This window comes from Haemaphysalis longicornis, unplaced genomic scaffold (assembly GCF_048455015.1).
Source record: "Haemaphysalis longicornis isolate Haplotype H1 unplaced genomic scaffold, Haemaphysalis longicornis Haplotype H1 scaffold_6, whole genome shotgun sequence".
Lineage (NCBI taxonomy): Eukaryota > Metazoa > Arthropoda > Arachnida > Ixodida > Ixodidae > Haemaphysalis > Haemaphysalis longicornis.
In genome coordinates this window covers 67,102,847-67,120,803 of record NW_027526407.1, presented here as the reverse complement: position 1 = coordinate 67,120,803, position 17,957 = coordinate 67,102,847, and the positions used below count along the sequence as shown (strand labels likewise).

The following is a 17,957-nucleotide window of genomic DNA, read 5'->3' as shown; positions in this document are numbered from 1 at the left end:
CTTTGCATTTAGTAACAAAATGACAAAAAGAGCGGCCGTTTTACAATGGTGTATCAAATGACAATATATATATATATATATATATATATATATATATATATATATATATATAGAGAGAGAGAGAGAGAGAGACAGACAGAGAGAGACAGAGAGAGAGTCCGAGTGGCACTGGTTACCACCCCGAAGTGCAGGAAACAAAAACAAAACTTAACATAAATACCCGAGAAAGTGGCGGGGCAACAGCCCCGCCGGTAGCATAGTGGTCATCGCACCAGACCGGTATTCTGGAGGTCGTGGGTTCGTACCCCACCCGGCGGGCATTTTTTCCTCACTTTCTTTCTGACTCAAAAAAAATCTTCATCTGTTTCTATGACCTACCGCATTCCCCCCTTTGCTTTCCGAGGTTTTCTTGACTGTACACCCTTATATATATATATATATATATATTATAATGGGGTTTATTAGCAGACGGCTTGAGCGTGGTAACGGGGGCTGGTTGTACCAGAGGCCAAGCTAGCTCGGGAGTCCACGCGCAGGTCTCTCAGCAAGATCGTTCTCGGTGGGGCTGCTCCGATGACTGAGCCTTGCACATAGACCCAGTTGGGGGATTGACGCCACCTGACAGTCAGCCTCGGTCTCACTTGAGCACACACCCCTTTGGCCACACTGGCGCGCCTGCTAACGGCCGCTATCTCTGTTACAATATATATATATATATATATATATATATATATATATATATATATATATATATATATATATATATATATAGCAGAACAGAGAGATACGGGACGAGGGACTCGGTAAAGATACATATCAAGGTTGCAGTCGTCATTGCCAGTGCTATTCGGCTTTTTTTCGAAATATATAATAGGGCCGAATGACGTGTGCTTGTCACGTTTCTTTGATTCATTGATAAATAAGCGAAAATATAAGTCGAGAAAAAATCCGCCGTTTTCCGGGAGCGGGACTCGAACCCACATCTCCGCATAACCGGTGCGGTGCGTTAACCAATTACGCTATCCCCACAGCGGCTTCTCTCTCGACTTTAAAGCGGGGGTTTATATTTACAAGAGCTCTGAGGCCGGTCAACTAGCGGCGCCCCTCGACTACCGCGGGAGACGTAGAACGTCTTCTTTCCCAGCGGCCGCCACGTAGAACGTGGTCGGAGGTCGGGGTTAGCAATTGGCATATCCGAACTGCTGGAGCCAGTGCCTCGTAATGCATGTAGCAGAACAGAGAGATACGGGACGAGGGACTCGGTAAAGATACATATCAAGGTTGCAGTCGTCATTGCCAGTGCTATTCGGCTTTTTTTCGAAATATATAATAGGGCCGAATGACGTGTGCTTGTCACGTTTCTTTGATTCATTGATAAATAAGCGAAAATATAAGTCGAGAAAAAATCCGCCGTTTTCCGGGAGCGGGACTCGAACCCACATCTCCGCATAACCGGTGCGGTGCGTTAACCAATTACGCTATCCCCACAGCGGCTTCTCTCTCGACTTTAAAGCGGGGGTTTATATTTACAAGAGCTCTGAGGCCGGTCAACTAGCGCCGCCCCTCGACTACCGCGGGAGACGTAGAACGTCTTCTTTCCCAGCGGCCGCCACGTAGAACGTGGTCGGAGGTCGGGGTTAGCAATTGGCATATCCGAACTGCTGGAGCCAGTGCCTCGTAATGCATGTAGCAGAACAGAGAGATACGGGACGAGGGACTCGGTAAAGATACATATCAAGGTTGCAGTCGTCATTGCCAGTGCTATTCGGCTTTTTTTCGAAATATATAATAGGGCCGAATGACGTGTGCTTGTCACGTTTCTTTGATTCATTGATAAATAAGCGAAAATATAAGTCGAGAAAAAATCCGCCGTTTTCCGGGAGCGGGACTCGAACCCACATCTCCGCATAACCGGTGCGGTGCGTTAACCAATTACGCTATCCCCACAGCGGCTTCTCTCTCGACTTTAAAGCGGGGGTTTATATTTACAAGAGCTCTGAGGCCGGTCAACTAGCGCCGCCCCTCGACTACCGCGGGAGACGTAGAACGTCTTCTTTCCCAGCGGCCGCCACGTAGAACGTGGTCGGAGGTCGGGGTTAGCAATTGGCATATCCGAACTGCTGGAGCCAGTGCCTCGTAATGCATGTAGCAGAACAGAGAGATACGGGACGAGGGACTCGGTAAAGATACATATCAAGGTTGCAGTCGTCATTGCCAGTGCTATTCGGCTTTTTTTCGAAATATATAATAGGGCCGAATGACGTGTGCTTGTCACGTTTCTTTGATTCATTGATAAATAAGCGAAAATATAAGTCGAGAAAAAATCCGCCGTTTTCCGGGAGCGGGACTCGAACCCACATCTCCGCATAACCGGTGCGGTGCGTTAACCAATTACGCTATCCCCACAGCGGCTTCTCTCTCGACTTTAAAGCGGGGGTTTATATTTACAAGAGCTCTGAGGCCGGTCAACTAGCGGCGCCCCTCGACTACCGCGGGAGACGTAGAACGTCTTCTTTCCCAGCGGCCGCCACGTAGAACGTGGTCGGAGGTCGGGGTTAGCAATTGGCATATCCGAACTGCTGGAGCCAGTGCCTCGTAATGCATGTAGCAGAACAGAGAGATACGGGACGAGGGACTCGGTAAAGATACATATCAAGGTTGCAGTCGTCATTGCCAGTGCTATTCGGCTTTTTTTCGAAATATATAATAGGGCCGAATGACGTGTGCTTGTCACGTTTCTTTGATTCATTGATAAATAAGCGAAAATATAAGTCGAGAAAAAATCCGCCGTTTTCCGGGAGCGGGACTCGAACCCACATCTCCGCATAACCGGTGCGGTGCGTTAACCAATTACGCTATCCCCACAGCGGCTTCTCTCTCGACTTTAAAGCGGGGGTTTATATTTACAAGAGCTCTGAGGCCGGTCAACTAGCGCCGCCCCTCGACTACCGCGGGAGACGTAGAACGTCTTCTTTCCCAGCGGCCGCCACGTAGAACGTGGTCGGAGGTCGGGGTTAGCAATTGGCATATCCGAACTGCTGGAGCCAGTGCCTCGTAATGCATGTAGCAGAACAGAGAGATACGGGACGAGGGACTCGGTAAAGATACATATCAAGGTTGCAGTCGTCATTGCCAGTGCTATTCGGCTTTTTTTCGAAATATATAATAGGGCCGAATGACGTGTGCTTGTCACGTTTCTTTGATTCATTGATAAATAAGCGAAAATATAAGTCGAGAAAAAATCCGCCGTTTTCCGGGAGCGGGACTCGAACCCACATCTCCGCATAACCGGTGCGGTGCGTTAACCAATTACGCTATCCCCACAGCGGCTTCTCTCTCGACTTTAAAGCGGGGGTTTATATTTACAAGAGCTCTGAGGCCGGTCAACTAGCGCCGCCCCTCGACTACCGCGGGAGACGTAGAACGTCTTCTTTCCCAGCGGCCGCCACGTAGAACGTGGTCGGAGGTCGGGGTTAGCAATTGGCATATCCGAACTGCTGGAGCCAGTGCCTCGTAATGCATGTAGCAGAACAGAGAGATACGGGACGAGGGACTCGGTAAAGATACATATCAAGGTTGCAGTCGTCATTGCCAGTGCTATTCGGCTTTTTTTCGAAATATATAATAGGGCCGAATGACGTGTGCTTGTCACGTTTCTTTGATTCATTGATAAATAAGCGAAAATATAAGTCGAGAAAAAATCCGCCGTTTTCCGGGAGCGGGACTCGAACCCACATCTCCGCATAACCGGTGCGGTGCGTTAACCAATTACGCTATCCCCACAGCGGCTTCTCTCTCGACTTTAAAGCGGGGGTTTATATTTACAAGAGCTCTGAGGCCGGTCAACTAGCGGCGCCCCTCGACTACCGCGGGAGACGTAGAACGTCTTCTTTCCCAGCGGCCGCCACGTAGAACGTGGTCGGAGGTCGGGGTTAGCAATTGGCATATCCGAACTGCTGGAGCCAGTGCCTCGTAATGCATGTAGCAGAACAGAGAGATACGGGACGAGGGACTCGGTAAAGATACATATCAAGGTTGCAGTCGTCATTGCCAGTGCTATTCGGCTTTTTTTCGAAATATATAATAGGGCCGAATGACGTGTGCTTGTCACGTTTCTTTGATTCATTGATAAATAAGCGAAAATATAAGTCGAGAAAAAATCCGCCGTTTTCCGGGAGCGGGACTCGAACCCACATCTCCGCATAACCGGTGCGGTGCGTTAACCAATTACGCTATCCCCACAGCGGCTTCTCTCTCGACTTTAAAGCGGGGGTTTATATTTACAAGAGCTCTGAGGCCGGTCAACTAGCGCCGCCCCTCGACTACCGCGGGAGACGTAGAACGTCTTCTTTCCCAGCGGCCGCCACGTAGAACGTGGTCGGAGGTCGGGGTTAGCAATTGGCATATCCGAACTGCTGGAGCCAGTGCCTCGTAATGCATGTAGCAGAACAGAGAGATACGGGACGAGGGACTCGGTAAAGATACATATCAAGGTTGCAGTCGTCATTGCCAGTGCTATTCGGCTTTTTTTCGAAATATATAATAGGGCCGAATGACGTGTGCTTGTCACGTTTCTTTGATTCATTGATAAATAAGCGAAAATATAAGTCGAGAAAAAATCCGCCGTTTTCCGGGAGCGGGACTCGAACCCACATCTCCGCATAACCGGTGCGGTGCGTTAACCAATTACGCTATCCCCACAGCGGCTTCTCTCTCGACTTTAAAGCGGGGGTTTATATTTACAAGAGCTCTGAGGCCGGTCAACTAGCGCCGCCCCTCGACTACCGCGGGAGACGTAGAACGTCTTCTTTCCCAGCGGCCGCCACGTAGAACGTGGTCGGAGGTCGGGGTTAGCAATTGGCATATCCGAACTGCTGGAGCCAGTGCCTCGTAATGCATGTAGCAGAACAGAGAGATACGGGACGAGGGACTCGGTAAAGCGGCCGCCACGTTCTACGTGGCGGCCGCTGGGAAAGAAGACGTTCTACGTCTCCCGCGGTAGTCGAGGGGCGGCGCTAGTTGACCGGCCTCAGAGCTCTTGTAAATATAAACCCCCGCTTTAAAGTCGAGAGAGAAGCCGCTGTGGGGATAGCGTAATTGGTTAACGCACCGCACCGGTTATGCGGAGATGTGGGTTCGAGTCCCGCTCCCGGAAAACGGCGGATTTTTTCTCGACTTATATTTTCGCTTATTTATCAATGAATCAAAGAAACGTGACAAGCACACGTCATTCGGCCCTATTATATATTTCGAAAAAAAGCCGAATAGCACTGGCAATGACGACTGCAACCTTGATATGTATCTTTACCGAGTCCCTCGTCCCGTATCTCTCTGTTCTGCTACATGCATTACGAGGCACTGGCTCCAGCAGTTCGGATATGCCAATTGCTAACCCCGACCTCCGACCACGTTCTACGTGGCGGCCGCTGGGAAAGAAGACGTTCTACGTCTCCCGCGGTAGTCGAGGGGCGGCGCTAGTTGACCGGCCTCAGAGCTCTTGTAAATATAAACCCCCGCTTTAAAGTCGAGAGAGAAGCCGCTGTGGGGATAGCGTAATTGGTTAACGCACCGCACCGGTTATGCGGAGATGTGGGTTCGAGTCCCGCTCCCGGAAAACGGCGGATTTTTTCTCGACTTATATTTTCGCTTATTTATCAATGAATCAAAGAAACGTGACAAGCACACGTCATTCGGCCCTATTATATATTTCGAAAAAAAGCCGAATAGCACTGGCAATGACGACTGCAACCTTGATATGTATCTTTACCGAGTCCCTCGTCCCGTATCTCTCTGTTCTGCTACATGCATTACGAGGCACTGGCTCCAGCAGTTCGGATATGCCAATTGCTAACCCCGACCTCCGACCACGTTCTACGTGGCGGCCGCTGGGAAAGAAGACGTTCTACGTCTCCCGCGGTAGTCGAGGGGCGGCGCTAGTTGACCGGCCTCAGAGCTCTTGTAAATATAAACCCCCGCTTTAAAGTCGAGAGAGAAGCCGCTGTGGGGATAGCGTAATTGGTTAACGCACCGCACCGGTTATGCGGAGATGTGGGTTCGAGTCCCGCTCCCGGAAAACGGCGGATTTTTTCTCGACTTATATTTTCGCTTATTTATCAATGAATCAAAGAAACGTGACAAGCACACGTCATTCGGCCCTATTATATATTTCGAAAAAAAGCCGAATAGCACTGGCAATGACGACTGCAACCTTGATATGTATCTTTACCGAGTCCCTCGTCCCGTATCTCTTTGTTCTGCTACATGCATTACGAGGCACTGGCTCCAGCAGTTCGGATATGCCAAGTGCTAACCCCGACCTCCGACCACGTTCTACGTGGCGGCCGCTGGGAAAGAAGACGTTCTACGTCTCCCGCGGTAGTCGAGGGGCGGCGCTAGTTGACCGGCCTCAGAGCTCTTGTAAATATAAACCCCCGCTTTAAAGTCGAGAGAGAAGCCGCTGTGGGGATAGCGTAATTGGTTAACGCACCGCACCGGTTATGCGGAGATGTGGGTTCGAGTCCCGCTCCCGGAAAACGGCGGATTTTTTCTCGACTTATATTTTCGCTTATTTATCAATGAATCAAAGAAACGTGACAAGCACACGTCATTCGGCCCTATTATATATTTCGAAAAAAAGCCGAATAGCACTGGCAATGACGACTGCAACCTTGATATGTATATATATATATATATATATATATAGCAGAACAGAGAGATACGGGACGAGGGACTCGGTAAAGATACATATCAAGGTTGCAGTCGTCATTGCCAGTGCTATTCGGCTTTTTTCGAAATATTTTTTTAATAGGGCCGAATGACGTGTGCTTGTCACGTTTCTTTGATTCATTGATAAATAAGCGAAAATATAGGTCGAGAAAAAATCCGCCGTTTTTCCGACTTATATTTTCGCTTATTTATCAATGAATCAAAGAAACGTGACAAGCACACGTCATTCGGCCCTATTAAAAAAATATTTCGAAAAAAGCCGAATAGCACTGGCAATGACGACTGCAACCTTGATATATATATATATATATATGTGTGTGTGTGTGTGTGTGTGTGTGTGTGTGTGTGTGTGTGTGTGTGTGTGTGTGTGTGTGTGTGTGTGTGTGTGTGTGTGTGTGTGTGTGTGTGTGTGTGTGCGTGTGTGTGTGTGTGTGTAAGAGAGAGAGATGGGGGAGAGCTCTTCATTACGACAAACGCTGCGATGTTCGCCCAAATGATTGGTAGTCTCCAGGAAACGGACAATTTAGCTCCACCTCGCGCTTGCCCATCTGAGGGTACGTTCAGTGCTTGACGTAACCACTCGTTCTTTTATTATTCTGTTTAGATAACCGTGGTTGCATCAGAGCGTTGCATCACTGCTCGAGGGAGGAGCACTATGCTCTTATCAATCTTCTCCCTGACGGCGCGAAACGGCGCCACTAAGATTGTGCGTACCCGGATATGCGCGTGCGATGCGGAGCTGACCCAGCAGTAGGAGTTGTGTATTCCATAGCTTAGCTTGGCTCAAGGCTTGGCTAACGGCTCAACTAATGCAGGCAGAGCCAAGAGGTCCACCTACATCAATCCGCGGCCTCCCCGTGGTTTATGTTCGTTGCTTGCCCTAGTCTTCTTCTTGGCGCTCGCTGGCAGCGGTATTAGCTCAGAGCCATTAATGTATATCGCGGTCAATAGCGCTGGCTCGCAGCTTTCTATTATCAGCCCGTGTCTTACCGTTAGACGACTTATCGCACGGAGCAGAAACAAGCAAAACACGGCTTCACCGAGCTGTGCTACATTCGAATTGCGGCGCTGCAGTTCCGTGCAGCACTAGGACAACAATCCGTAGTTGCTGCTCTGGAAGTCTGCTTTGTATTCTCCTCTATCGTGCTATTAAACCATCTGCTTTCAGCAGTTGGGCCAACAAATACACATTGGTAAGCGTATACAAGCAGCAGCGAGGTATACGGTCAGCAACTGGCAAAAGGCGACATTCAAGCCCAAAGTTTCGAGATTGGGGCTAGCGGATAAGGCAGCGGTTGCGCTGCAGCGGTAACTTTACAACGTGGTTTACATGAGGGAAATATTCGGCTTCCAGAGGCCCTAGGATTTAAGGGTACACAGAGGAAGTTAACTTCAAGGCTGTCGAGGTGACGAAAAGATTAGAATGCTGGTGGACGAAAAGCAGAGGAGAATATTGCCTAGGACAGTTACCACTTGTAACAGGAAAACAAAGTATTTTGTGCCTAATAAGTTTTTTGTGCGTGCCCTAAGCAGGGCTAGTGTTAAACCAAGAGTATAAAACATAGGTATATTAGTCCTTTTTGGTAAGATGACACGTCATCACCCCGCTACAAAGGGGAAACCAATAGCAATCATCATCATCAACGTGCGGTGACTGAACATATCGACCGCTATATGTATGTACGTTTATGCGATGGATAGTTGGAGCGCGCAAGGTGTGTCCCAAAAGTTAAATGCGAAGAGTATAGCGGTCAAGACTGCCACCAGAAGCTGTAATTCAGTGGCATATCGCCTGGTCCCGTAAAAAAATTATAATTAAAGCTACGTATCCACTCTGAATGCAAATTTTCTATAGAGATGTTAAACTATGCGGGAATAGTGAAACCCGTGTATCGCAGACGTTCATTCGCTTTCCAGCCCGTTCAAATGGCAGGTTTCCACCGGCGTACGCTAATTGTTGAAGGAGGATCGGGCATTTGTGCATGCGCGCCTTAGTATAAAGGGTAGGTGTTGAGGAGCCGTCAAAATAACTTTACAAAATGGACTCACGAATTTAAACGGTTTCTTGTAGCCTTATATATTCCTCTCGTATACGCACGCTTAGATATATTTGCAAATCTATCAAACACCCACAGGCTGCTATCGGAAAAGTACTTCGCGGAAATTTTCGGTTTTGTTTGCGTACTCCTTTTTCAATTACTTTTGAAGGCAGTGTGCGCAGGGTAACGGTGCACGCCAACTCTTTTCGCACGTATACGCTGTTACTCACTGCTGCACCCAACTTCGCGCAAACACATGGATGAGAATCGTTGGCGTGCAAGTGGAGGGTATCGGAATGGGGGAGGAAATTCTTATCTCTCGCAACAGCTGAGTGACCTCTCAGCCCCTATCTATCTGGCACACGCCTGTCGAAGCACAAGTGCGCATAGATGTATACGAACGGAAACGAGGCAAAGGCGAGCAAGCCTGTTCGGCCCGGATTTCGGCCGCCATGCGAGTAAGCGTGGCCCGCTACCCTCGATTTGTTCACGGCCTGGAACTGAGGTTGCATCAGCGACGCCCAAGGTTTGATAACATCCTTCTCCTTTTTCTGATCTCTTTCTTTTTTTTCTTCCTGGGCCATTTTGCGGTCTGTGCTTGCGTCGAGGCGTGAAGAAGGGGCTGGAAGCGATCATGATTTTCTACTCGACTGGAGAATATGTTGGTAGCAGGACCGGCTGTGCGATCTTTTTACGTCCAGTTCCTGTGCTGAACGTTTTGTAGAGGTCTTCGCTGCAGCGGCTGAGACACGTTCCTCGCCAACTGAACTGCCTTCTGTACTTTAAAATGTGAATTTTGTTATCTGACGAAAGTTTGAGAGAAAAGTTTTTATTGAAGCAGGTCGAGCTCGAGGCCTGTTGAGGGGAGTGGATAGAAGGACAGGGGTGGTCTTGAATTGGGAAGGTCTTGGTTTACGCGGGGTGTTCTGGGATGAAGGGGAGTTTTGTAGAGGTCGCTTAACGAAGAGAGTAGCAGGCTCATCCTTATAAACTGCGTGTGTTGGACCACTTGGAAGCCCAAACGGAGCAATCATAGTTGAAGGGGGGTCGGCAGTGTCCACGGAGTAACGGTCTATGGCTGTAGAGGAATCGTTGCTGAAGGGAGAAAAATTTCCCACTATAAAGCGACACTCCACAGATGAAATTCGTTCGGTTTGTGCGTATCAGAAGCAGAAAACCGGATTCGTAGAGATCTTTGAGTTCACGTTCAGACAACAACTCTGTCGCTGGACGAGGCGCCGGAATCAGAATGTGGACGATAGCGAAGGCTAAAATGCCCCTTCCTCCTTGCGCTGTGGCCTAATGAAAATTCCACCTTTTCCCTCGTGCAATCATTTTTGTTTGAGAAATTATATCCATACTTCTTATTAGGCCAAATGGGACCTTTTCTTATCCTAATGTGTCGGCAGTTTAGAGCCGACCGTCTTGGCCACTCCCACTCCCGACCCTAGCAAGGGGCGCTGACAGCCGATCCCCTCTCTTGTGGAGAACGATGTGAACGGTAACGTTCCCAGATGAATAGTGAATGTTCTCTATGCTGTGCAGTGTGACTTTACTGAGAGCGTTTGAAAGGAAATTAGTTCCCTGTCGTTAAGCGCGAGGCGCATCTCGTAGGGCCGAGAAAACGGGTGGGTGAATTGAAGAGACTGCGAAGGCAAACTGCACTACCTTCATGGTACTCTTCAGTGAAAGGCTACGTGAGCACCGCGCAGGAGTACAGGCGTCAGCTCGCGCAGGCAAAAGGAACAGACGCAGAAGTTCAAGTTCACACAGGTTCAGAGAACACACCGGCGGGGAAGATTTTGAGCCCTTGCGCGTTTCTAGACACCCTTCAGGAAGTAAAGTTTCCATGAATGCCCCCCAAGAAAGAAATATCGTACCTTAACAAACACTTGCCACGTGCGATACTGAAGTTGTTTGCATGCTGTGCGTTCTACAGCGGAACTGTTGGCATCTGGTAAGTCGGATTTTTCTGTGCCCGTGTGCGTGGTAAAATTTTCACTCCGTTAGAAACCCTGGAATGCTTTCACCTGGAATCTTACCGAGGTTAAGCCTGGCATACAACGTGTCTGACGTTGCCTGGAACGTCGTTAGACTTTATGTTAGTGTTGCCCGCCGCTAAGCCTAACAAACGGTCATAACACATCCGCTACGGTGTAATTGCTAACGATTTCACAGAAAATGCCCCTGACACTGGGCTTAACATTGCGCTTTACGGTCTAACGACGCTAGCAGGTATACCCACAGATTGGCTTAAAATGAGTCTGACGTTTCTAGATACGTCGTTAAGCTCATCGTTAAGGCAACCTTACGTTAAGCCTAATAAGGGCCGAAAAAATATCTGCAGAGCTGCCAACGCTTACCCCGGAATTTTTCGTTTCTTGCTAGTCGTAATACTCACACAGATACTACATACCCACAGACCACCACATACTTTCATACGTGCATAGGCCAATGCTCTATCACGCATTTTCAAATCACACAATGCGACCGACGTAGCAATAAGCGCATATACTCGCTGATGCAAGAGGCCAGGGCAAATGCCGCCGACTGCGCGGATATCTCTGGTGAAAACACCAGTGCCGGAATGCTCATCTTCACAGCCTACATCACCCCTGAAAAATCCAAGCCAGACATTGACACCTTCATGTATAAGCACATTGCATGGCTGATACAAGAATGAGACATGCCAGCGGATATCATCCGTGTCTTTAATGTTGATCTTCCGAAATATCATCCGCGTAAATCCACAGATGAACCGTTCTTGGAAGCGAAGTTGCCAGGCCGATGAGTGTTAGGTTAAACAACGTGGGACTCAAGACGCCTCCTTGGGGGGACACCTCGGTGGGTATAGTGTACTGACGTAGGGCCATCTTGGGTCATTACAAAGAATGACCTCCCCCCTTTCCTTTACCTTTATTCCTTCATTCCTTCCTTCCAAAATACAACAAGAAAGACTCCTACCTGGTTTGTTTCTTGAAAAACTTTGAACTCCAGTGCTACAACAACCCCATCTCGAACCACATAGTACAGATCTTTTGGTCTCTGCCCCAAAGCGATCGTCCCTACGAATGGTCTAGAGCAGTAAAGCACTCCATATCCCCACCAACCGGTTTAGAGGGTTCGCAACAACTTCGCTGGGCACCTACTTTCGCAGGGTGGCAATGGCGCATAAACTTTTTTTTCTCCACCCCGTGGTCGTGGCTCTTACGCCGCGCTTTTTGGTGTGCCGTGAAGGATCAGTTGATCCAGCTCACGCTTGCCCTGCATGCTTCGCCTATTCCGCCCTAGAGAGAGCGGGAGATAGAATGCTGTTTAAATGTGAACATTAAATATCATTCTCTGCTCTGTAATATTCACGGTGCCCTGCTAGGGACAAGGCTTGCTACGCCAAATGGGCTACGATGATGAGTGTTGAATATTAGACATTAGGGATGTACAGCAGAAGAAGGCAAAGAAAAAACGTTAAAAAGAGAAACAAGGGAATGCTGCCGCCCTATATATATATAGTGTGCTCAATAACCATGTCTCATGCTTGCATGGAGCACCTCCACGCACGAGGAATTCCGTACGAAACTTATTCTAGTTCCTGTCGACAAGAACTCCTTAATCATATTCTGCGTCTCCATCAGTTTAATCCTGAAATGCCGGAAGCGCATTTAAGCCATTTGCAGAGAAGGCTGCCTTCAGTAATCCATGAAGTTCCGCCTACTTGGATTACGACGGTACATGCATCTTCTTAACATCGTTCTCTAAGTGCATAGCCGATACGTAACAAGTATAAGGAGCTTATCAACTTAGGCCTGGGTATCTTATGTTAGGAGAAACCTGAACACCAGCACAAAATAGCGAATTGACATACTTTGCCTGATTCACACGAAAAGACACCGGCGCTGGACAGTGCATGTCGAACGGGTGCTTACTCGTGATCTGTACGAAACCGTCTTAGGGCGAGGCTAAGCCGTGGCCAGGTCGATTTCACCGCGTATAGTACTTTACGTAACCGGCTGACAGCAGCACCAATTCGGAAATTCAAACAAGATCAGGCTAGGCCACGCAGTTTTTGTCTTATCCGCGAGCTTACGACCAGATGGACTGAGGACAGCACCGACCCAGAACCGCGAACAAGAGGAACATGGACCCCGTGGTTTTAGTCCTAAGCGAGCTTACCAACTTCGACCGCTAGACGACGCTGCAAGTGACCCTTGGTTCGAGGATATACCCTTCAAAAGCTCTAAGGCTGGCGTGAGTGGCGACCCCTACCGTAAAGTGGATATCGCATATCTCGACACTCCTCGCTGGCGGATCAAATTGTCAGCGGACAAAATTGGATGCGTGGTTCCTGCGGACGCCTTTCGAAAGGGTGTACCGGCGTAAACTATGCTGTATTGGGTTAAAATAAGGTGCCCTACAAACGAATTTCGGACGCGAGATGTTTGAAAGGATCGCTTCGCGTTTCTCAAAGGCAATGGACAAAAGACTCAATGGACAAAAGACTGGGCAATAAATTCGATATTTGAGTGTGGTGTTTCATTCGTGTAGTTTGGAAACTTCGGCATTTCCCGCTTCCTCGGCTCGCAGTTGCGTCTTATCACTTTCAGCGCAACAAAAGAAGTTCTCACGCGTATATACGTCGCCTCCTTTTGATCCTCCTTGAGAAGCGGCTCCTTTGTTATGGGAGTTGCAAATGCTGAACAGAGTGGGCCGAGCGCCCAGAAGTATGCACCAATAAACCAACGCTTTTTCGATGCTCTCAAATAACTCAGCAATGGGTTTTCCCGTGCGCTCGGTTTTGATTTTCTTTTCGGCAGGGAAGAAGTTTGTATTGACGGGATAAAGTCTCTAAATTCCCTCACGTAACCCACTTTCATTTCAAGCAATTTTTTTAAAGCGAAGCTGTCTGTGCGTCACTGGGGTTGTCCGTCGTTACGCCAAAGCACACTGCAGGAAAGCCAAATTAATCAAGTGTCTTAAGAAAAAACTGATTCCTCTGTCATAGGAATCGGTAAAACACGAAAGTAAAATGTGCAGCGAAATCTGAAGCTGAGCATGATTGTCTTGTGGGTGTGCTTGGCGAGCGGCGTCCTGCGGGTGAATCGCTTCGGCAAAGGTGTATGGCGTCATTTCCGTGACGGATATGACGTCAGTGAAATATTGGTGTATCCCGGCATAAAACACTTTCGTGTTAAAAAACGCTTCCAGTGGTCGGAATCAAACCTGGATCCCTCGCGTTGTGAAGCCGTTGTCTATCCGATTGCGCCATTCGGAAGTGGTCGAAGGAGTTCGTAATTTGGCCTTTGACTTGGACTCGGGTTGAATAGGAGAAAGCTTCGAATTTTAGCCCCCTTTCTCTCAAAGAAGGGGGTTGATTTCTTTCTGGATACCTTTTGTTGCCAGCAAGGGGGTACTGCTAACTTACTGAGAAGTAAAAGGGATAGTTGTGTAAACGTCGCCGCGTTTTCACTGGCCCGATCAGAGCATATTGACTGACTGGTAGATTTAAGGGCCGTATAAGTGATTGATTCGGCAGGCATTCGGCAGGCAAGAAGTCATTCGGCAGGCTTTCTCATATAATGAATGGCAGCTTACCATTGTTCCCGAAAAAGAAAGTGTATGACAGCTGCATCCTAGCGGTACTCACCTACGGGGAAGAAATTTGGAGGCTCACTAAGAGGGCTCAACTTAAATTGCGGACGACTCAGTGAGCAATGGAACGGAAGATGACAGGTGTAACATTAAGGGACAAGAAGAGAGCGGAGTGGGTCAGGGAACAAACGCGTGTTAAGGACATATTAGTAGAAATTAACAAGAAGCAATGGACTTGGGAAGGGCATGTAATGCGAAGGCAAGATTACCGTTGGTCATTAAAAGCAACAGCGTGGGTCCCTAGAGAAGGCAATCGTAGTAGGAGGAGGCAGAAAATTAGGTGGGCAGATGATATCAAGAAGTTTGAGGGGATAAATTGGTCGCAGTTAGCACAGGACCGATACAATTGGAGGTCTATGGGAGAGGCCTTTGTCCTGCAGTGGGCGTCGATAGGATGATGATGATTATGATGATGATGATGTGGTTGATTGTTCTATTAGCTGACTTTACTAACCAATCACTCGCTCGAAATGTAGGAGGAGGAGAAAAGCGAACGGACAGGCCGCGAGAGTATTCAGGCGGAGAGCCTGGTCTGCTACTCGGAATTGAAGGAGGGGTTCAGGGGATGAGAGAGAGGGCAGGCGAAAAAAAGGGGATAGCAGCGGACACGCGCATGGCCTCTAGTACCTTTGTGATCACTATACTCGCTCGTCTATGCTTGTTTCGTTCAGAAAAGATAAAATGGCTTTTGTTGCCTTCTGCGAAGTCAATGGTGGGAATCAGCGCCCTGAGGTGGTCTCTAGTGTGAACGTTGATTGAGTTGCTAATATTCTAATACTCACTCCACGCACTTTTGTGTCGATCGATTCGAATTGGGGGTTTGAGCGCCGAAGTGTCACTTTGGCTATGAAGAGCGTTGATATAGTGGTACGCTCCTAATTTATTCTTGCCAGCTGTGTATTCTTCAACGCGCTGTAAATGCTCGCGATAACGGACTTCTCGGAGCGGAAAATTGGATTCGTTATCAGCGACACTTCATAAAAAACGGGTATATGATATGCTCTCGGCGTACTGCAGTGGTTACTGTAAAACATTCCGAATAAAGCGATATTTTGAATAAAAAGACTTCGTTGCAACAACGGTTCACTGCGCATCGAAATCGTGGGCGCAGGCAGCAATATTTTCTTGCCTTGATCTGAGGAAGGGGCCGGACCAACACACGACTTGATACGCAGCAGCGCGGACGCATTACCGTGCATCTAGCGCACCTGGGCGGATATAATAGCTTTAAAATTTCCTTTGCCCGAATATATAATAACTAAATTTCAAATGCTCGTAAAGATCGGCTTGCAAAAAAAAAAGTTCCTTACGAAAGAAGAGATCAAAAGCTGTAAACGCCTGGAGCACCACTTTTAAGCTTCCTCAGTTAGTGCACTCCCCGGAGGTAGTTTCTGCGTCTCAGGAACGAACCACATGCCCAAGGCACCGGCCTGCGTCGTGCGCTCTCGGTTAAATTGGCTGCCCTTTGATGTTTGCGCGGGCGAATAATTCGAGCGTATAACTCGATTAACGAATCAAGTAACGCGGCCACGGCTCACCGCGTCCAGCCAAGTCGAGCCGAGTCCCAGCCGTAGCCGCGTAATGGAGTTTGCATTCGCGAGCCGCCGACGTGACCACGTCCCTTTCGGAGGAACGCACTCCCTTTTTTTCCGAAAATAGTAACAAAAGACAGAGGGGGAGGAAACATTTTTCGTTCACACGCGCCTCTGAATCTGGTTTTCGCCGCATCGTGCATAGCACAACATATTAACGAAGTTTTTCTGGGGCAGTGGGTGGCTATGTCGACCTCTTTTTATTTGCTGTAGCACTGGGTAGTATACACAGCGCCTGGAATCACTTATCCCGCTTTTTGGACGAGAGTCGCCTTTATTTTTAGGGTTTGGACAAACGATACACGCTCCCTGGCGGCCACATCACGAACTACTGGAGCATTGGGTGAATGGCATGGTATAAGAGTTGTAGCAGTACTCGACAACTACACTAATCCATCGTTAACTCCAATTCGGATACCTCGAAATATCGGCTAAGTCGAAACTTTTTTTCGCCGTGCATTTACCTCCCATGGGCCACCCTTCATCTCGAAAGGTTTTTTAGGGATTCGCAGATATGACGAAATATTTACAGAGTGGACACGAGGCAAAGTTCGCTACAGACAGCTGATAAGGTCTCTGTTCTAAGGCTTAGCTCCCACTACGCGCCGAACGCAGTGGCGAACGGCAAATTTATCTGCACAAGGCCCATGTTTCCGTTACCGGAATGCTGTTAGACGGCTACATCGTTGAGATAGCTGTGGACGACGCAGCTGATCATGAAGACGAAGAGAAGCCTCCGGAAGTGCCTACAACGACAAAAACAACAAAGATGCTGCGCCTGCCTCGCAACGAGGTAGAATGTAGCGGTGGCGCCAAACAAGTGATGCGATGCATCATGCATCGAGCAGCTCGAGAACGTGTTTCTGGTACCAGATGCGAACGCGAAACAGGCCACCATCACGCAGTTCTTTCCTCCCCAATAATAAAAAGTAGTTTTTCGTGTGAACTTTCTTGCCTTTATTACGAAAGCTCCCCCGTGCATCTTTTGTTACCAGCATTACCTCTTATTTCAGTGATCCGGCCACAAATTTTCGGCATTTCGCTTGAAATTTTCAGCGGATTTTACGATTGCGATTTAACGAGGGATTGCTGTATTTGTAAATACCGGCTTTATGAATGTATATGAAAAACAGAGATGGTGCTCGCGCAAGGCGAAATACATTTCGGTTTAAGAAGTTTCTCTTTGACGTTTACGCCTTAGTACACGCCCAGGTTTAAGCATCCTCTGAGCGTATCACGCACTTTGAAAGCTATACGGGTGAGTTTATGAAAACCGAAATCGACACGGAGCCAGTCTTAGCGGAGTTTACAAAATTCCCAAAGCCAGAACATACTGCCTGAACAGCGTACAAAATTTTTCCCGATCCGTCTTCAGATATCCCCAAAAAGGCTCTCTTTATACGAGCTGCTTTCAATAGCGAAAACGAATTACGTGGCTCAAAAGCGCCGCGAAAAGAATGCGATCTTCACATAACCGGAACAATAAAAAACGAACGCGGGGCATGATATATTCAAATTCGTTGAAAAACTTCTCGTTGCGTCTTTCTATTGTTGCAATAGTTCTTTTTTCATCCGGTAGCTTAGAGTATAAAAAAGAATGAGGATGAAAAACCACTACGGAAGCATGCGAGTGAATTTGCGGACGGGAAAGTCGATGCGAATGCATATATATACCGAGCCAATAAGAAATAACACCCTACGACAATGTCTCGCGCCCTAAACTGTAGAGAAAGATTCGAATGGGGAGATCTTGTATACCATCTATTTCCCTGAGCTTCAACTAGGTATACTCCGAGGCATTCTGGTACCAAGAGACTTAGCGTGTAAGGCAGTCAACCGGGCCTCTCCTATGCCATTTATTCCTTGAACTTCAACTAGGTATACACCGAAGCATTCTGGTACCAAGTGACTGAGCGTGTAAGGCAGGCAACCGGGCCTCTTTGGAAAGTCTTCT

General features: G+C 48.2%; 1 protein-coding gene across 5 annotated transcripts in view; it reads left to right on the top strand.

Moving 5' to 3' along the window:
• Nucleotides 1-17,957, top strand: part of Rdga (retinal degeneration A) — a 520,967-nt gene that overhangs the window by 422,176 nt on the left and 80,834 nt on the right. Inside the window, exon 1 of one of the 5 annotated variants that reach the window (XM_077674675.1) lies at nt 9,145-9,291. The exons of the other annotated variants lie outside the window; for them this stretch is intronic. Coding sequence (XP_077530801.1) covers nt 9,218-9,291 — 74 coding nt within the window. The 5' untranslated portion in view covers nt 9,145-9,217. Of the gene's footprint in view, nt 1-9,144; nt 9,292-17,957 lie in introns of those variants that run through there. 5 annotated transcript variants of the gene reach the window in all.